Genomic DNA, 21959 nt, shown 5'->3' with positions numbered 1-21959 from the left:
AGAAGCTATTATTCCTGCTCACCTTGCAAAACAGGGGGATCACTCAGAGAAGTGGGCTGTTGTCCCTGCCTCAAGCTCCAGAGACATGGCTAGTAGACTTCATCCAGAAGGAGAAGCAGGCCTTAAAAACAGAGAATTCTGAAGCTTTCCCCCTACAAAACTATCTTTACCTGAAACACAGCATGGGGAAGCTCAAGCCTAGGATGCTTTCAAAAACAATGGAGGCTTTGGTTAAGCAGTTATTAATGAGTAGCCTCATGGCTTCATGAGAGCAATAAGCTGAACTGTAGTCACACAAGCTTGCCAGAGAGAACCAAGGAAAGAGACAACTAAGCCCTCTCATGGAGTATAAGCAAACCTCAAGACTGACCTCAAAAACGGCCACCACCCAAACTTAATTAAATCAGATGGTAGGGCAACAGACGACCCAGGGCTTTGTCAAAAACAACAGAGTGATCAGCAGGTAATTAGTGGAACCCAACAGCTGGTGTGCTAACAACTGAGAGAGACAGCATAACAGAGCGATGCGTGGAAGAGAGAAAGAGTGTCCTGCTAAAAAAAAACATTGTCTTCTCAGGGTGACTGTGTTTGCTTGGCCAAGGCCATGCCCTCTTAGGAGTCACATCAGAGGCTTCAAACTATGAAGAAAAAAAGACTAGTCCATCACTAAGATAGTCTAGCCAAATCTCTGACCAAATAGACAAGCAAATAACAACAAAAACAAGCCCGGGGAGGGAAGAGTATCTAGAGGTGCTAAAAAATATTACCTAAAATGTCCAGTTTCCAACAAAAAGTATGAGACATGGAAAGAAAGAAAAAAGTATGACCCACACACAGAGAAAAGCACAGTCAATAGACACTCTCCGGCGGAGGGCCAGGCATCAGATATACCAAAGCCTTCAAAGCAGCTGTTACAAATATGCTTAAAGTCCTAAAGGAACCCATGTTTAAACAAGTGAAAGAAGCTATGATGACACTGTTTCATCAGACAGAGAACACCAATAAAGAGATGGGAATTATAAAAAGGAAGCAAATGGAAATTCAGAAGTTAAAAAGTACAAAAACAATGAAAAATTCACTTGGGGAGCTCAACAGAAGATTTGAAGTGGCAGAAGGAAGAATGAGACAACCTGAAGATAGACTGATAGAAATTATGCACTCTGAGAAACACAGAAAATAAAAAATGAGCAGAGCCTCACAGAAATGTGGAATACCACGAAGTGAACCAACATACACCTCATAAGTGAACAGAAAGAGAGTTTAGAGAGGAGTGGAAAAAACTTTTAGAAATAATGGCTCAAAGCTTCCCAAATCTGATGAAAAACATTAATCCACACATCCAAGAAGTTCAACAAACTCTAAGTAGGATATACACAAATAGATCCATGTTAAAACACATCACAGTAAAAATGCTCAAATAGAAAAATGATTCCTTGTGTACAAAGAAACCTCAAAAAGATTAATAGTTTACTTCTCATCAGAAACCATGGAGACCAGAAAGTAGAGGAATGACATATTCAAAGTGCTAAATATTAAACTGTCAATCAAGAATCTTACACGCAGCAAGATTATCTGTCAAAAATGAAGAGGAAATAAAGGAATTCCCAGGTAAACAAAAAGCAGAGAATTTGTTGCTAGCAGACTCAGCTTATAAGAAATATAAAGGAGGTTCTTCAGATTAAAAGCAAGTTATCCAAGACTAATGTGAATCCATGTGAAAGAAAGGACACCGGCAAATTACGACAGTATGTATTTAAATGAAATGTCCCAAGGAGGCAAATTGACAGGGACAGAAAGTAGATATAGTGTTTGCCAGGGGGACTAGGGTGAAAGTGGAATGGGAACTGACTGTTGGGATATTGTGAAACACACGTTTGGTCTTGGTCCCTGTTTCTTGGCATACAATTCCTGAAAACCTTGGAATCTCCAAGGTGATATCTTTTTATATGTTAATAAGTTGACTAGTAGCTGTCAGTCCCTATGCAGCTTCAGGATGGGGGCTGGCCATTGGAAAGACCAAGGTAGGATTACGGTGTTGGGACTTTCAGCACCAAATCCAGCTTCTGGGGAGGGGAGAGGGTTGAAGGTTAACTTGATCAACAATGGCCAGTGGTTTAGTCAATCATGCCATGTGATGAAGCCTTAATAAAAGCCCAGAAGGTCAGTGTTCAAAGAGCTGAAAACATGGAGGTTGCCAGAGGGTGGCACACTTGGGGTCAGCATGGATGCTCTGTGCCTTTTCCACCATACCTCACCCTTATGTATCTCTTCATCTCCATCCTTGGTAACAGCCTTCATAATAAATTGGTAAAATTGAAAAAATTGTTTCCTAGAGTACTGTGAGCCACTATAGCAAATTAATGAAATCCAAAGAGAGGGGTGTGGGAACCCCAGTTTATAGCCAGTCAGTCAGAAGGACAGGTTAAACAAACTGGGGCTTGTGACAGGCATCAGAAGTAGGAGGCAATCTTATAAGACTGAGCCCTCAACCTGTGGGATCTGGTGCTATCTCTAGGTAGATAATGTCGGAATTACATTGGAGGACACCCATCTGGAGTCCCCTGCATAATTTATTGCTTGTTTGGTATGTGGAAAAAATCCCACACATCTGGTGTCAGAAACGTGTTATGAGAATGTAGCAGGAGTTGCTTATTCCTCTATATTCAGAAGTGCTAATTGGTAGAACATTTCTTTTTGGTCTGATGAAAATATTCTGGATTTAAATAGTGTTGATGACTGCACAACCTTAAGTATGTACTAAGAACCAATGACTACTTTAAAAGGGTCAATTTTATGGTATGTGACTTATATCTCAATAATTTAAAAAGGGCAAATACTTTGAGTGGGCATTTCTCCAGAAAAGACGTAAAAAGTTTCAATAAATACTTGAAAAGATGCTCAACATCACTAGTCATTAGGGAAATGCATATTAAAATTACAATGAAATACCACTTCATACCTACTAGGATGGCTACAATCAAATGTCTGATAATAACAAGTATCAATGAGGATGTAAAAAAAAAATGAGAGCCCTTATCTACTGCTGGTGGATATATAAAATGAAGCAAACACTTTGGAAAAGGATCTGGCAGTTCCTCAAATGATTAAACAGAGTTACCAAATGACCCAGCTCTTTCCTCCTAGGTAAATACCCAAGAAAAATGAAAATACATATCCACATAAAAACTCAGGTTTTATTATTACTCATAATAGCCAAAAAGTGAAAAGAGTCCAAATGCCCTCCAGGAGAATGGATAAATGGAATGTGGTATATCTACACAATGAACAATTATTCAGCCATAAAAAGGAAGCAGCACTGACACATGCTACAACATGGATGAACCTTGAAAACATTATGCTAAGTGAAAAAAGCCAATCACAAAAGACCACATATTTATATGGTTCCATTTATACGAAATGCCCAGAAAAAATGAAATCTATAGAGACAGAAAGTAGTCTGATGGCTCCTGGGGCTAGGGAGGAGGGAAAGCACAAATGGCAGCCGGTGCTTGCTAAAGAGTACAAAGTGGCTGGGTGTAGTGGCTCACGCCTATAATCCCAGCCCTTTGGGAGGCTGAGGCAGGTGGATCACCTGAGATCGGGAGTTCGAGACCAGCCAACCTGATCAACATGGTGAAACCCTGTCTCTACTAAAAATACAAAATTAGCTGTGTGCGGTAGCATGAGCCTGTAATCCCAGCTACTTGAGAGCCTGAGGCAGAAGAACTGCTTGAACCTGGGAGGCGGAGGTTGCAGTGAGCCAAGATTGTGCCACTGCACTGCAGCCTGGGCAACAAGAGCGAAATTCCGTCCAAAAAAAAAAAAAACACACACACACAAAAACCACAAAACAAAACAAAACAAAAAAGCACAAGGTTTCTTTTTGGGATGATATCCAAAGATGATATTCCAAAACTGACTATGGTGCTGGTTACATAGCTCTTTGAATGTTCACAAAACACTGGATTGGTACTTTAAATGGGTGAATTATTGATAATGACACCTCAAAGAAGTTAAACGAAATTCTCCCTTTCTCCCTCCTCCCTGCTCTCCTTTCCTCAATAAAGCAAAAAGCTACTAGGCAGACTTCTGGTTCTGTCCAGGAAGAGTTGCCCCATTCCTCATCCTTACGACTTAGAAACTCTGGACACAATAGAACAGATAAACATAGGAAGACTCTGAGAGGGAGAGACTGTCTAAGGATCTTAGGACTTGAGGAACAACATGGCTGTGAGCTACCTGGGATTCTTTATTGCCTCCCGTATATGCCCAACAGGGTGCTGCAGAAGCTTTCAACTCAGAATAAGCTATAAGAAAAGCCTGTCCCCCTTTGCCAAAGGTCTGTGGAAAATGTGACCTAACAACTGAATATATTTTTGGCAATACCCATGCTACTCCAGTTAAAAACGCCATATCGTCTTCCAACCCCCAGTTTCAGAGAGGATGGAGAGGGAGCTGATCATCCATCAAACACTCCTGCTCTGCAGAAGTGGAATCAATCTACTTCTCCCATCAGGTGGTGTCAGAGGGATAAACATGGATCTCATCTTCTACTGTGTCTAGAAGGACCATGTGGTGCTCTGATTCCCCCACGGGGTGGTTTTGGGGCTGATCAGGGAGCTAATTTTCCATACCCCAACTGGAAAAAGGAGGTGGCACTCTGATTCCCCTGCTGGGTGGCGGTGGTGACCTGAGGAGAAAGATGATTTCCCCCCATCAGGTAGAAATGGGCAGTGCTTCAGTTCCCCTGCCAAGCTGGTGTCATTGGGGTCTATCTGTGAGCTGCGCCTCACGCAGCAGCAACCAGTCTTAACAGGGTGGTTTGAAGTGGGATTAGTCAACACCAGGCTCACCGCCTGCCTCTACGTCAGTGGGACCCAGTGGGGACTTGAACCTTCGTTCTCATCCATCATCAAGGATACTGAACAAAGCTGTGCAAGTGGGGGCCTGTAAACCCTCTACTTTCCCCCAAACTTTAATCTTGGCGAGGCCCAGTAGGGAGACAAACCTCCACATTCAATTGGTGTCAACAAGACTGAACAGTGCAGTGGGAGGAAAGGCTAGTTGGTATTCATGTACCTGCCGCCACTGCCCCAAGCAACAGGGGAGCTTCAAGGGGAGTGGAGCCTCCTCACTCATTTGCCATCAATGAAGCAGAATGATGGGGTGTGAAGCAGGATAGTCAACATTCCCATTTCCCAATCCCCTGGTGTCAGTGGGGTCCAGTGGGGAGCTGAACCCCCAACTCCACCTGGTATGAGGAGGAAAGAGGTGGTGGGAGGTGGGAGGGTTGGCATTACACTTCCCACCTTGTCCTCCCCTGAGGACCACAGGGCCCAGCCAGGAAAGAGCTTCAGTCACACCTCGCAGAAACAAAGCAGCGTGAGTTGCTTCTACTTCTTCCTAGGTGGCAGTGGGGTCCAGATTTGTTTTTTCTCATGTTGCTGATCTTATCCCCCCGACTCAAAGGTAAAATGACAGTGCAAGGCAATGCCCCGCTTTCACTACAAAGATGTCAAAGAGAACTGGTGAGAGAGGTGAAATCCACCTCGTCATATGGACTGAGGCAGTGTTTCTAATCACCCAACTTTTGTTGGGGTGGTGTCAGTAAGGCTGAACAGGGAGCTGGGCATATACACTCACCTGGCTCCTGAGCAATGCTTCAACAGGAAGACTGCCTGACAAGCAAGAAAAAAAAGGACCTAAAATGTACAGAATACAGCTGAAAATCACTTGTCATACCGATAATTAGGAAAATCACAACTTGAATTAGAAGAAACAATCAACAGACATTAAAATGGAGATAAATGATATGCTGAAAATTTCCAATAAGGACTTTAATTATAATGTGTCTTGGCACTGATTCCTAGAATAACTGGAATCATACAGAGAATGTTCTCTGCCCACAATGAAATCAAACTAGAAATCGATAACACAAAGAAAACAGGAAAAACTCCAAAGACTTGGAAATTAAACGTCAAACTTATAAATAAATCATAAGTCAAATAGGAAGTCTCGAAGGAAATTACAAAACACACAGAACTGAATCAAAATGAAAATATATCAAAGTATATATAAGACGCTGGTAAAGCAGAGATTTGTAAGACATTTCCATCACTTAATGCTTATGTTAGAGGAGAGGAAAGGTCTCAAATCAGTAATCCAGATTTCGACCTAAGTAAACTAGAAAAATGAGAGCAAAACACACACAAAACAAGCATTGGACAGATGAAAATAAGAACATAAATCAGTAAGATTAAAAACAGGAAAACAACAGTGAAAATCAGTGATATAACAAGCTGGCTCTGTGAAAAAAAAAAAATTGATAAACCTCTAGCAAGACTGACAAAAATTTTAAACAGACACAAATCACCCATATCAGGAATGAAACACAGCTATTACTACAGATCTGGCAAGACTGACAAAAATTTAAAAAAGACACAAATCACTCATTTCAGGAATGAAACAGGAGCTATCACTGCAGATCTGGCATCTTTTATCCAGATAAAAGATAACAAGGAACTAATACAAACAAATTAGAAATCATTGATATAAATCTGACAACTTAGAAGAAATGGATCAACTCCTTGAACACTGCCAACTACCAAGACTCAACCAAGATGAATGAGACAACCTGAACAGTTCTATAAAAATTAAATAAATTGAATTAACAAACAAAAAGTTCCCCAAAAGAAATCTCCTGGCTTAAATGACCTCACTGGAGAATGCTACCAAACATTTAGAGAAGAATGGGCACCAATTTTCCACAATGCCTTCCAGAAAACAGAAGAGGAAGGAACATTTCCCACCTCCTTTTATGAGGCTAACATTACCCTGATACCAAAAGCAGATAAAGAGTACAAAAAGAGAAAACTATAGTCCAACATCAATCCTGAACTTAGGAAAAAAATCCTCAACAAAATATGAGCAAATAAAATCCAGCAATGCATAAAAAGAATTATACACTACTACCAAATGAAATTTATTACAGGTACAGCTGGTTTAACATTAAAAAATCAATCAATATAATCCACCACACCAACAGGCTGAAGAAGAAAAATCATATGATCATATCAATTAACACAGAAAAAGCATTAGACAAAAAAAATTCAACACCGACTCACGATAAAAACTCTCAGCAAGTTAAGAATGGAGGGGAACTAATTCAACTTGTTATGGAAAACTTACTGCTAACATCATACTGAAAAGTAAAAGACTGAATGCCTTTGCCCTACGATCAGGAAGAAGGCAAAGATTCTGCTCTTGTGACTTCCGCTTGGTAGAAGGTTTAGGCTACTATGATAAGGCAAGAAAAAAAATAATAACAGCATATGAATTGGAAAAGAGGAAACAGAACTGTCCTTATTTGTAGACATGATTGTTTATGTAAGAAAATCCCAAGGAATCACCAAAAACTTCCCAGAATGGAAAGTGAGTTCAGTAAAGGAGTAAGGCATAAAATTAACACACCAAGATCAATTGCATTTCTATACACAAACAAAAAACATGTGGAAACTGCATTTAAAAACACAATACCTAGGCCAGGTGTGGTGGCTCATGATTTTAATCCCAGCACTTTGGGAGGCCAAGGCAGGCGGATCACCTGAAGTCAGGAGTTTGAGACCAGCCTGGGCAACATGGCAAAACCGTGTCTCTGCTAAAAATACAAAAATTAGATGGGCGTGGTGGCAGGTGCCTCTAATCCCAGCTACTCAGGAGGCTGAGGCAGGAGAATTGCTTGAACCTGGGAGGCAGAGGTTACAGTGAGCTGAGTTCATGCCACTGCACTCCCATCCTAGGCAACAGAGTGAGACTCCATCTCAAAACAAACAAACAAACAAACAAACAAACCACAATACCAGTTAAAATCACCCCAAAGAAAATGAAATACTTAAGTATAAACTTAAAACATGTATGAATCTGGCCAGGCACAGTGGCTCATGCCTGTAATCCCAGCACTTTGGGAGGCTGAGGTGGGTGGATCATGCTGTCAGGAGATCGAGACCGTCCTGGCTAACACGATGAAACCCCATCTCTACTAAATAATACAAAAAATTAGCCAGGTGTGGTGGCGGGTGCCTGTAGTCCCAGCTACTTGGGAGGCTGAGGCAGGAGAATGGTGTGAACCCGAGAGGCAGAGCTTGCAGTGAGCCGAGATTGTGCCTCTGCACTCCAGCCTGGGTGACAGAGCAAGACTCTGTCTCAAAATAAATAAATAAATAAATAATTAAAAAATATATACGTCTATATGCTGAAAATTATAAAATTCTGATGAAAGAAATCAAAGATATAAAAAACAGAGAAACATATTGTGATTATAAATTAGAAGACGCAACAAAGATGGCAATCTCCTCAAATTGATTTACAAATTTAATTCTTATCAAAATCCCAGTAATATTTTTTGTTGACATAAATAAGCTTATTTAAAGTCACAGGTCCTATCTAAGATGATCTTGAAAAAGAGGGTAAGTGGGAAGAACCACTCTACCCAATACTAAGGCCTATTACATAACTACAGTATTCATGACAGGGTAGTATTGGTGGATGGACAGATATATTAGATCAGTGAAACCCAACAATGAATCTACAAACACATTCACATAGCTTCAGGGCACTAGGATAGATGAAAAGTTCTGTAGACTTGACAGCAAAAGTGTAATCCATAAAAGAATAATTGGACCTCATGAAAATTAAAAACTTTTTCTCAGAGAAAGATCATATGAAGAGATAGAAAGGTAAGTTAACAGAGTGGGAGAATGTATCTGCAAACCACATATCGGAGCAAGATCTAATATCTAGAGGATATAAAGAACTCTTAAAACTCAAGAGTAAAAAAAAAAAATTAGTGGATAAAAGACACGCACGGATATGTAAAAAGAGAATATACAGATGGCAGATAAGCACATGAAAAGAGGTTATCATTATTAGCCATTAACGAAATGCAAATTAAAACCACAAAAGACGCCACTATATAGCTCTAATGGCTAAAATAAATACTGATAAAACCTAATGCTGGTGAGGATGTAGAGAAACTTGATCACTCATACATTGCTGGTAGGAATGTAAAATGGTACTACTACTCTGGAAAACAGTTTGGCAGTTTCATATAAAGTCAAACATGCAACTATCATATGACCTAGAAAGTACATTCTTGGGTATTTATCCCAAAGTAATAAAAAATCCATCTACACACAAAAATCTGTACGTGAATGTTTACAGCAGCTTTATTAATAATAGCCCCAAACTAGAAAGAATCCAGATACCCTTCAGTGAATGAACTGATAAACACACTGTGGTACATCCATACCACGGAATACTACTCAACAATAAAAAGGAATCAACTTTAGTACACACAACAACCTGGATGAAACTCCAAGGAATTAGGCTGACTGAAAAACGTCACTCCTAAAAGGTTACATACTGTGTGATTTTATACACATAACGTTCTTGCAAAGACAAAATTATAGAACTGGGGAACAGATAGTGGTTGCCACAGGCCTGAGTTTTGAATGTAGATGGGTTTGACTATAAAGGAAATAGGAAGGATCCTGTGTTGATGGAACTGTTCTGTATTTTCACCACAACAATGTCAATATCCTGGCTGTGATACTATTATTACACAATAGTTTTTCAAGCTGCTACTATTGGTGGAAATTGGATAAAGGGTAAATACGATCCCTCTGTATTATTTCTTATATTTGCATGTGAATGTACAATTATCTCAATATTTTAATTAAAATGTACATATAATCAAAGAGAAAGAGCCATACATAAAGCCTAAGCAAAGGTCATCTAGCAGAGGTCAGGGCAACACAAGGAAGGCAACTAGTAAGGTGCATGGCATATGCTGTGGGGCCTGGCAGGGTATGAGCCCTGTATGGAAAATACAGCTGAGTTGGGTGATGGCCTGGCAGGGTTGAGAGACTGGTTAGGAAAAGGAGGACCGAGTAAACAAGCAAACATAATGGGGATAATAAGAGCCAGGTTTCTCATTCTTAAATAATTATAAATGGGAACAGCTATAAAGATAGTATAATATTGGATTAGAATTGAAAGTACTGGCCGGGAATGGTGGCTCAGGCCTATAATCCCAGCACTTTGGGAGGTCAAAGTAGGCAGATCACTTGAGGTCAGGAGTTCAAGACCAGCCTGGCCAACATGGTGAAACCCTATCTCTACTAAAAAAATTAGTAGGGCACAGTGGCGGGTGCCTGTAATCCCAGCTACTTGGGAGGCTGAGGCAGGAGAATTGCTTAAACATAGGAGGCGGAGGTTGCAGTGAGCAGAGATTGTGCCACTGACTCCAGCCTGGGTGACAGCGAGACTCCATCTTAAAAAAAAAAAAAAAAGAATTGGAAGTACCAAAGTGAACTTGTGGTTTTCAATATATATAGACAGCAACAGAAGTATACAGTTGACTCTTGAATACAAGTTTTAACTGAGCTGGTCCACTTATATGCAGATTTTTATCAACCAAAAGGGACTGAAAATACGGTATATGCAAGATGCAACACCCTTTAGCATGGGTGGGTACCACAGAGAAGACTGTGAGACTTGAGTATGCATGGATTTGGTATACCGGGGGTGGGCGGGTCCTGGAAGCAATCCCCCGTGTACAAGGAGGGACGACTGTACCTGTAAAAATGGACAGATACTTATGTATGTGTATGAACACGTATTTCCTAGCTCTGTCCCCTAAAAGGGGTTGGGAATCATGATATTCCAGTAGTAGTGAGCATACCAGATCTTGGTTTCTAAGTACCATTCCCTACTAAAAAGAACCAAGGTTCCTTGAAGAAATGGCTGATTTCTGGGCCAGGGCAAAAAAAGAATAAGATGAGCTGGAAGATCTTGCTGTGCCAGAGAGTGAGGAATACAGGAATGGTGGGGACACGTAAAATGGACATTGTAAACAGCTTGAAGGGGTTCTTGCTGTCCAAATATGGAGAAACTGGAGCATCCAAATAAATCATAGTAAAGGATCACAATCCACTGAGCAAAACAGAAATCCACGCTAAATACACAAACAATTGAACAAGTAAGAATAGGAAATTCTTCCTTACACTAGAATGCCAACTAATAAAGACAGAAGGAATAATGAAATTAGAAAATCTCCAGTTATTGGAACGTTGGGCAGGGGAAGAAAATCTCCAGTTATCTATCACAGTGACAATTAATCCAGGCAAGAAAGAGTAATAGATGCTAAAGCTGTTAGGTAAAAGTTGGATGTGGAACAGGATATTTACGTAGTCTGAAAGCATCTCTCCTTAAAATATTAATTATGAGGGGAGAAAGAATAACTTATAATGGATAAACTTTGGCAGACACCGCTTTACTGATGTGATCAAACTAAACAATACCAGTGATGGGGCAAAACGACATCTTGTGCTATCTGTGATCCTTCTACCAAAAATGCATAGTATCAGTCTTATCATGAGGAAACAGCAGATAAACCCAAATTGAGGAACATGTTACAAAAAAAAAGTCTGTAATCTTAAAAAATGTTAAGGTCATAAAGGTCAAGAAAGGAGTGACTAAGGCCTTTGAAAGGGATTTAAAAAACATTACCAGAATCATTTTCCTATTAAAGGATATTATTGGGACTGCTGACAAAACTTGAATGGGGGTCTCTGGGTGAATAGAATGTAGGAGTTCTTTTGTGTGCTTTTCTTGTACGATTACTGTAAGTTTGAAATTATTTCAAAATTAAAAAATTAACATCACAAAAAGCAAGACAATCATACAGCCTGGGCATCCTGAGGCAGGAATATAGCACTGCCTATGAAACAGTCTTGCCAATTAAAAAAAAATCTGACTAGACTCTACATCCATCTACCAATTTATAGAAAATACCATGTCAATATAATCAGCAAAATACAGATTGTGGCAAACCGCACAAGGCAAAAAAACCTGTTTTCTTCAACAAATAAACTGTAAGGAAAAAGAGACAGAGGGAAAAGCCCAAGTTTAAAAGAGATTGAAAGCCGGGCACGGTAGCTCACGCCTGTAATCCTAGCACTTTCAGAGGCTATGGTGGGTGGATCACTTGAGGCCAGGAGTTTGAGACCAGCCTGGCCAACACGGCTAAACCCTGTCTCTACTAAGAAAACAAAAACTAGCCAGGTATGGTGGTGCATGCCTGTAATCCCAGCTACTCGGGAGGCTGAAACAAGAGAATCGCTTGAACTCAGGAGGCAGAGGTTACAGGGAGCCAAGATCATGCCACTGCACTCCAGCCTGGGAGAGAAAAAAGCAAAGAGACTGAAGCTAAATAGCAACCAATTACAATGTATTGACTTTTTTTGAATCCCAATTCAAACAAATTATATACACACATGATATATATAAATATATCTACGGTATATCTATATGACAATTAGAAAATTGAACACTGTTTAGATATTTGATGATATCAAGCAAATACTGTTGATTATTTGAGGTATGGTAGTATTGATGTGGCTTATTGTTGTTATTATTATTATTATTTTTGAGATGGAGTCTCACTCTGTCACCAAGGCTAGAGTGCAGGGGTACTACATGATCTTGGCTCCTTGCAACCTCCACCTCCTGGGTTCAAGCAATTCTCCCGCCTCAGCCTCTTGAGTAGCTGGGATTGCAGGCACACACCACCATATTTGGCTAATTTTTTTGTATTTTTAGTAGAGATGGGGTTTCACCATATTTGCCAGGCTGGTCTCGAACTCCCGACCTTATGATCCACCCAACTCAGCCACCCAAAGTGCTGAGATTACAGGTGTGAGCTACCGGGCCAGGCCAATGATGTGGTTATTTAACAAATAAAATGATGCGATGTCTCAGTTTGCTTCAAAGTAATACAGATGCAGGGAACTGAGAGAGAAGTGAGTGGCTGAGATTGTTAAAACTGGGTTATGGTACATATTTGAGGGATGATGCATACATGGGGGATGATACAAATATGGGTATCTTTATTTTATTCTGTATACTTTGGTGTTTGAAATTTTCCATAATAAAAGTTTTTTTTTTTTGTTTTTTTTTTTTAATGGCCGGGCATGGTGGCTCACTCCTGTAATCTCTTTGGGAGGCTGAGGCAGGTGGGTCATTTGAGGTCAGGAGTTCGAGACCAGCCTGGCCAACATGTGAAACCCCATCTCTACTAAAAATACAAAAATCAGCTGGGCGTGGTGGCACACACCTGCGGTCCCAGCTACTCGGGAGGCTGACAGGAGAATCTCTTGAACCTGAGAGGCGGAGGCTGCAGTGAGCCAAGATAGTGTCACTGCCCTCCAGCCTAGGCAACAGAGTGAGACTCCACCTCAAAAAGACCAAATTTTTTTTTTTTTTTTTAAGTAGTAGAATCAAGATTTAACTCTAGGTCTGTCTCACTCCACAGCTACTTTTTGATAAGTTTTCTCTTTTCCTTTAAAAATAAATACTTTATGTATCCCCCAATTACATTTTCCCATGATTCATTATATAACATTAAAAAAAATACTCCCCATCCACAAACATAATAAAGTATAACTATCTTTATAGATGAGATATGCTTTACTAAAATTAGCTATAAAGCAAATGTTATTTGTCTAGATTTTTTCCTAACTAAAAATTAGCTGCATTTATACTAAGAGGAAAATTTTTATTAAAAAGGATGTTTTTTGGAAAGGTAAAAGTCAGCATACCTAGTGGATCGCAGTAGAGGTGGTGCGACCTTCCTGGGGGTGTTTGGAAACATGCCGGGTTTTTTCATTGTCACTGGAACCTGGGGATGCTACTGGATTTAGTGGGAGGGGTCAGAGATGCTTGCTCAGAGTTCTCCAGTACAACAAAGAGTTGTTCCACCCCCAAAGACAACAGAATTGCCATTGAGAAACACCAACTAAAAGGTAACATTTACAACAGAAGAAAGAAAAGGGAAAAATGTTCGTCTGACTCAGACTTGTTGGATGAAGAGGTTACTCAGGGGGAAGGAACCATTATTCTAGAAGGGAAGTAGCCAGTAGACATCATTCTTGCATTTGTTTTAGACAGTACTTCTTTCTAAGACCAGGGAAACTAACACATTAAGTCTGGCACCTAGAAGCTGTCCACAAATGGTAGTTACCAGTAGTATCAGTGCCTCTAGGGCCAAACACAGCAAAGACGATGAAGGAGGATCTACAAGGATATGGAGTTTGGAAAAAGATGAGAAGTGGGAAACAATGATTTTCTTGATGAGAGAGAACGCCCCCTGGTGGAGTGGTCAGATTCCAACAAGAACAGAACAGAACAGAACTGACTTGTTCTAGCAAGTGTTGAACTCAATACCTTTAGTTAGACCCTTACTCTTTTACTCTACTTCCTATCATCAAATCTATACTTAGGGGAGAAATCCTTCAAAGTTCTCTATACAGTAGGACTAAAGTGAATGTCGGCAAAGCCCCAAGGGGGCAGTTAGAAAATACTGCAAGTGGTACTGCCAAGAAGAAATTACTTAACATCTCTCTTGGTTAACTGCCAGTGGTGGCAGCAAGACCAGCAATATCAAAGCAGAAGCAGGAAGGCTCCCAGCTCAGAGCTTGTGATGGTCAGGTAGAGTAAAGGGCAAATGTGGTAGTAAGAGTTCAAGTCATGACACTTGTCCTTGCCTGGGGTATCATTAAAAAGCAAAACAGCATGAGAGAAAAAACACTGGGAGAAGTAGGGCTCTCTTCTTCATATTAGAATCCCAAGTTGCATGTATTACTTACTGCCTTATCATCTTGGCCAAGATGAAGACGAGAGACTTTTCTTTCTTGTCCATTCATATAGCTACTTTTATTAAACGCTAGCTTGCACAGAGAGACAAAAAGTGTATTAAAGAGATATTACCTTTCATGTTTGCAACACACTTGCTGTTATTCATGAAGGTAGAGTATGGCTGTTCATTCTGAGGCAAGACTCCTGCAGCCATGGTAGTCTGTTGGAAAAAAAAAAAATTATTTTTTGAAAGTTTGCCTTGGGATAGTCATTTATTAATCACCCAAAATATGGCTAGATCTTTGTTATCCAATGCTGCCAAGTCATTGGCCAAGTGGCGGATAGTTGAAATATGGCTAGTCAGGTTGAGATGTGCTGTAAGTGTAAAATACACACAAGATGCTGAAAATTTAACACAAAAAATACAATGTAAAATACCTCAATAATTTTTACATTAATTACACATGCTAAATTTCATGGCTAAGACATATTGTATTGCTAAAATAATACAGTTTCCATTGAGGAAAGTTAATTAAATTTTCTTAGATGTCAAAAAAACAAAAACTATCATCTTTATTAAGTTCTTTCTATGTGCCAGACACCAATATTAAATCACTTTTTTCTAACAAGAGCTCTACAAAGTAGCTCTTATCCCCTATTTTAAAGGGGTAGAAGTCATGTCAGTAGGATTAACACACACTAAGTAGTAGGGTGGTAGTTAATCCCATCTTTCAGCTTCCATCAGTTTTTTCAACTAGTACACAGCTGCAGATGAAAGAAATTCTAATAAAGATGATCTCAACATTTTTGAGCTTCCAGATAAACAACAGTGTAATTCTACTTTGTAGTTCCTAACAGTACCTCAATGTAAATATTGATGAAAACAAAACTCTGTTGTGGAATTTTACAAATGATAAAACTATTTCCGTAAAATGCAAGCACATAACCCAGAAAAGTTTATGGAGGTGACTATGATACAAGAGAAAATAACACAATTCTAAAGTTTTTTCTAAATAATGATTTTAATAATTTTCTTTGCAAAACCATGTTTATGGTTTGAATATCTATTATTGGGGGTTCAAATATTATACTTTTTTTAGCTTATTAAATGGCTATGAATTTTATTTAAAGTCAATAAAAACTTGTCGAAATTCTTGCACCAATAAATCTACAGTGGTAATTAAATCCAGCCCTAATTAATATTTTCCTTTGGTGCACTGGATCATTCCTCTAAGAAAAAAGTCACTTCTCAAATCTCAGTGATTCTTTGAGAATTTCAAGTTCACTAAAATTTTACTTCTAAAAGCAATCTTTATATGCTCAAGAAGTACAAAATTAAAAATCTAAAATCCTATTTGATAAAGCTGTTTCCCTTCAAAAGAAATACAGGAATTAAAATCATAGGGGTGATCTAAAGTGAAATTAAAAAGAATGCTTCCTGAAATAATAATAATGTCATACACTGGGTATCATACTAATTAATGCAAAAGTTTATAATGTGCATAATATTTCAAATAAACATTACATAAAGACATTAAGTAAACAGACTAATGGAACAAGTTGTTCCAGGAAATTCATTAGCAAAAACTTAATATGAAAGGATATCCATTAAGATTAGACTTAGATAAAACTTTTTTTTTTTTTACCATATTTTAAAATTGGGACTATTTTCTTAAAACATTTTGATGGGAAAAACAAGTATCACCATATTAGAATCATGGAATTTTGGAGCAGCTGGGACTCTAGCCCTGGTTATTTTGTATATAAGATGTTATGGACCATGTCCCAGAGAAGGTCCTGCCTTGTCCCACATGATCCAGCAGGGAAAGTCACAGAGCATGTTGGTGACAAACTTGGACCACTCTTTACTTTTTTGTGAAGCTTTCCCTGTCCTCACTCTTTGCTCTTCAGCTGTAATGTAATGAAACATGTATACCTGACAGTATCCCCTGTAGACCATGGGGTCACGAGCAGGAGGTATGACTGGTTTACCTTTATGTATCTAGAGAATGGAAAAGCCAGAAAAACTGAAATGGACCATACTTGACTGAGTTCCTTGAGACTATTCATATGTTATTTATCTTTGTATCCTAAAGCCTATTGAAAACATGTCTAATATGGTTTGGATCTGTCCCCACCCAAATCTCAGGTCGAATTGTGTTCACCAATGTTGGAGGTAGAGTCTGTGGGAGATGACTGGGTCATGGGGGTGGATCCTTCATGAATGATTTAGCATCATCTCCTTGATGTTGTCTTGTGGTAGAGTTCTCATGAGATCTGGTTGTTTAAAAGTGTGTAGCAACCCCCCCTCCACCCTTCCTCCTGCTCCTACTCCCTCTTTGCCTTCCACCATGAAGCCTCCCCAAAAGCACATGCTGCCATGCTTCCTGTACAGCCTGCAGAAACATGAGACAATCAGACCTCTTTTCTTTAGAAATTACCCAGTTTCATGTATTGCCTTATAGCAATGTGAGAATGGAATAATAAAGATACTTGAAAATATGGAGGCAGCTTTGGAACTGGCTAATGGGCAGAGGTTGGAAGAGTGGGAACGGCTCAGAAGACTGGAAGATGAGGGAAAATTTGGAACTTCCTAGAGACTTGTTGAATGGTTGTAACTAAAATGCTGATAGTGATATGGAGAGTGAAGGCCAGGCTGAGGAGGTCTCAGATGGAAATGAGGAACTTACCGGGAACTGGAGCAAAGGTCACTTTTGTTTGGCAAAGAGCTTGGCTGGATTGTGCCCCTGCCCTAGGTATCTGTGGAACTCTGAACTTGACAGAGAATTTAGGGTATCTAGTGGAAGCAAAATGTTCAAGAAGTCACCTGGCTGCTTCTAAAAGCCTATGCTCATATGCATGAGCAAAGATATGACCTGAAACTAGAACTTATATTTAAAAGGGAAGCAGAGCATAGAAGTTTGGAAAATTTGCAGCCTGGCCATGTGGTAGAAAAGAAAAGTCCATTTACAGGACAGCAATTCAAGCAGGCTGGAGAAATTTGCACACCGAAAAGGAAGGCAAGTGCTGATATCCAAGACAATGGGAAAAATGCCTTGAAAGCATTTCAGAGAACTTCCAGGTAGCCCCTCCCAATACAGGCTCAGAGGCCTAGGAGGAAAGGATGGTTTTGTGTGCTATGCCCAGGGCCCTGCTGCCCTGTGCAGCCCCAGGACACTGCTCCCTGCACCCCAGCAGCTCCAGCTGTAGCTAAAATTGGCCCAAGTACAGTTCAGGATACTGCTTAAGAGGGTGCAGGCCATAAACCTTGGTGTCTCCTATGTGGTGTTTAGCCTGCAGGTGCACAGAATGCAAGAGTTGAAGCTTGGGAACTCCCACCTGGATTTCAGAGGATATATGGAAAAACCTGAATGTCCAGGCAGAAGCCTGCTGCAGGAGCAGAGCCCTCATGGAGAACCTTTATCAGGGCAGCACACAGGGGAAATGTGGGGTCGGACCCCCAACACAGAGTCCCCATTGGGGCACTGCCTAGTGCAGCTGTGAGAAAAGGGCCACTGTTCTCCAGATCCTGGAATGACAGTGTCACCAGCAGCTTGCACCCTGTGTCTGGAAAAGCCATAGGCACTCAATGCCAGCCCATGAGAGCAGCCTTAGGAGATGAACCCTGCAAAGCTACATGAGCTGAGCTGCCCAAGGCCTTGGGAACCCACCCTGCGCATCAGTGTGCCCAAGGAGTATTTTGGAGCTTTAAGGTTGAATGACTGCCCTGCTAGATCTCAGACTTGCATGGAGCTTGTAGCCCCTTTCTTTTGGCTGATTTCTCTTTTTTGGAATGGGAGTATTTACCTAATGCCTATATCCCCATTGTATCTTAGAAGTAACTAATCTGTTTTTGATTTTACAGGCTCATAGGTGGAAGGTACTAGCCTTGTCTCTGGTGAGACTTTGGACTTTTGAGTTAGTGCTGGAATGAGTAAAGACTTTGGGGTACTGTTGGAAAGGCATAAGTGTATTTTACAATGTGAGAAGGACATGAGATCTGGAGGGGCCAGAGGTGGAACTGTATGGTTTGGATCTGTGTCCCCACTGAACTCTCATGTGGAACTGTAATCCCCAATGTTGAAGGGTAGGCCTGCTGGGAGGTGACTGGATCATGGGTGGGGGCAGAGTTCTCATGAATGGTTTAGCATGATCCCCCTTTGGTACTGTATAGTGAATTCTCATTGGATTCAGTTGTTCAAAAGTGTGTAGCACTTCCCTCTGCCTTCCTCCTGCTTCTGTCATGTAAGAGGCCTGCTCTTGCTTTGCCTTCTGCCATGAGTAAAAGTTCCCTGAGGCCTCCCCAGAAGCCAATGCTGCCATGCTTCCTGTGCACCTGCAGAACCGTGAGCCAAGACCTCTGGTTCTTAGGCTACCATCTTTAAACCATACTACTGAATTCCTGATTTAAAGATGAGGAAACTGGCTCATTTACCCTACCTTCCATCATGCCAAACCTTCTCCTATATAATACATCAAAATATTTGTCTTCTGATTATTTCTGTAATTTAAAATTCTGATTATCTTTGTAAATTTTAAAGGTGAATATCCTTTAACCGTCTCTTATTCTATCAATTTTAAACAGTATCTTGATTCTTTCTATGTAAATTAATTAACTTACACTACTGTCCACTTGCTTTTCCCCTCCACTTTCAAGTTCTACCAACCATACCATTTTTATATAAAGATTTTTAACTTTTAAATTTCAGTTAATCTATAATTTTCTCAAGCTTCGTCTGTAGACTTATTCTAAACGTGAGACAAAATACAATTGTTATCACTATTGAGAGGTGACAACATGCTGGTGGCCCTCACTCGCTCTCAGCACCTCCTCGGCCTCAGCATCTGCTCTGGCCATGCTTGAGGAGCCCTTCAGCCCACCACTGCACTGTGGGAGCCCCTCTCTGGGCTTGCCGAGGCCACAGTTGGCTCCCTCTGCTTGCAGGGAGGTGTAGAGGGAGAGGCGCGGGAAGGAACTGGGGCTGTGCACTGTGCTCGCAGGCCAGCGTGAGTTCCAGGTGGGTGCGGGCTCCACAGGACCCGTACTCAGAGTGGCCCACCGGCGCCACCAGCACAGGCAGTGAGGGGCTTAGCACCCAGGCCAGCAGCTGCAGAGGGAGCACCAGATCCCCCAGCACTGCCGGCCAGGCTGTGCTCGAATTCTCACCGGGCCTCAGCCACCTCCCTGCGGGGCAGGGCTCAGGACCCGCAGCCTGCCATGTCCAAGCCCCGACTGGTGGGCTCCCGCGCGGCCTGAGCCTCCAGGACAGGTGCCGCCCTCTGCTCCCCAGCGCCTGGTCCCATCCACTGCCCAAGGGCTGAGGAGTGCTGGCACGTGGTGCAGGACTGACGGGCAGCTCTGCCCGCGGTCCCAACGTGGCATCAACTAGGCGAAGCCAGCTGGGCTCCTGAGTCGGGTGGGGACTTGGAGAACTTTTATGTCTAGCTGGAGGATTGTATATGCACCAATCAGCACTCTGTGTCTAGCTCGGGGTTTGTGGATGCACCAATCAGCACTCTGTATCTAGCTAATCTGGTGGGGACTTGGGGAACTTTTATGTCTAGCTGGAGAATTGTAAATGCACCAATCAGCACTTTGTGTCTAGCTCAAGGATTGTGAATGCACCAATCAGCACCCTGTGCCTAGCTCAAGGTTCATAAATGCACCAATCAGTGCTCTGTGTCTAGCTAATCCAGTTGGGACTTGGAGAACTTCTGTGTCTAGCTAATGACTGTAAATACACCAATCAGCACTCTGTGTCTAGCTCAGGGATGTAAACGCACCAATCAGCACTCTGTCAAAATGAACCAATCAGCTCTCTGTAAAATGGACCAATCAGTTCTCTGTAAAATAGACCAATCAGCTCCCTGTAAAATGAACCAATCGGCAGGATGTGGGTGGGGTCAGATAAGGGAATAAACGCAGGCTGCCTGAGCCAGCAGTGGCAACCCGCTCGGGTCCCCTTCCACACTGTGGAAGCTTTGTTCTTTTGCTCTTCACAATAAATCTTGTTGCTGCTCACTCTTTGAGTCCGCGCTGTCTTTATGAGCTGTAACACTCACTGTGAAGGTCTGCAGCTTTACTCCTGAAGCCAGCGAGACCATGAACCCACTGGAAGGAAGAAACTCCGGACACATCTGAACATCAGAAGGAACAAACTCTGGACACACCGTCTTTAAGAACTGTAACATTCACCGCAAGTGTCCGCAGCTTCATTCTTGAAGTCAGAGAGACCAAGAACCCATCAATTCTGGACACATTTTGGCGACGATGAAGGAACCACTGCCTATCGCCAAGCGGTGAGACTATCACCTATCACCAAGCAGTGAGTACCATCGGACCCCTTTTGTTTGCTATTCTGTCCTATTTTTCCTTAGAATTCAGGGACTAAATACCAGGCACCTGTTGGCCAGTTAAAAGTGACTAGCATGGCCGCTGGTAAAGACACAGGTGTCAAGCTTTCTGGGAAAGGGCTCTCTAACAACCCCCGAGTCTTTGGAGTTGGGAGCACTGGTTTGCCTGGAACCAGCTTCCACTTTTCCTGCACCTCTGGGCTGAGCCGAAGGTTGACAGAGAGGAAAGCCATTGAGCTCCGGGGTCCCGACAACAAGTTGGTTGACCCTGTGGCCATGAGCAGAGCTCTCAAAGGCATGTCATCCAAGCGAGACTTGCCCATCTATCCTATCTATCCTGACTCTTGCCCCCTGGGCCTTAATGCCTGCCAAAGTTTCTCTCACCTCTCTTCTCTGAGGCTAGTCCTGCTTTTAAAAATCACTCCCTGTCTCTGGTGCTTTTCTAATTTCTCCAATAAGAATGACTTCTAGTATAAACTCCAAGACTGTTACCTTCTTTAGGCACCCGGGCTCACCAATCAGAAAGACAATTTTTGCCCAAAGCCCTGTTGTAGGGGGGATTATCTGGAATTTTAGGATACCTCCTCAGACAAACAGGCCTAACTAAAGCTATTTCTGAAGCTAGGATCTGGGGAGTCTCAGATATTGTATCCTACCTATTCATATAAGTGGGGACAAAAGGCATCACTCTTCCAACTCTGGAGATCCCTTCCCTCCCTCAGGGTATGGTCCTCCACTTCATTTTTGGGGCATAACATCTTTATAGGACAGGGGTAAAGTCCCAATACTAACAGGAGAATGCTTAGGACTCTAACAGGTTTTCGAAAATGCATTGGTAAGGGCCACTAAATCAGATTTTTCCCAGTCCTCCTTGTGGTCTAGGAGGACAGGCAAGCGTGCGGGTTTTTGAG

The 21959-nt window shown here is 41.5% G+C and overlaps 1 protein-coding gene across 2 annotated transcripts in view; it reads right to left on the bottom strand.

The window, feature by feature from the left end:
* The window catches only part of PTPDC1 (protein tyrosine phosphatase domain containing 1), an 85306-nt gene that overhangs the window by 24571 nt on the left and 38776 nt on the right, over nucleotides 1-21959 (bottom strand). For both annotated transcript variants that reach the window (XM_011927474.1, XM_011927475.1), the window contains exon 2: nucleotides 14827-14914. In XM_011927474.1, the coding sequence (XP_011782864.1) occupies nucleotides 14827-14908 (82 nt within the window). In that variant the 5' untranslated portion in view covers nucleotides 14909-14914. The remainder of the gene's footprint in view (nucleotides 1-14826; nucleotides 14915-21959) is intronic.

Source organism: Colobus angolensis, unplaced genomic scaffold (genome assembly GCF_000951035.1).
Source record: "Colobus angolensis palliatus isolate OR3802 unplaced genomic scaffold, Cang.pa_1.0 Scaffold72, whole genome shotgun sequence".
NCBI lineage: Eukaryota > Metazoa > Chordata > Mammalia > Primates > Cercopithecidae > Colobus > Colobus angolensis.
This window is presented reverse-complemented; position numbering and strand designations above follow the sequence as displayed.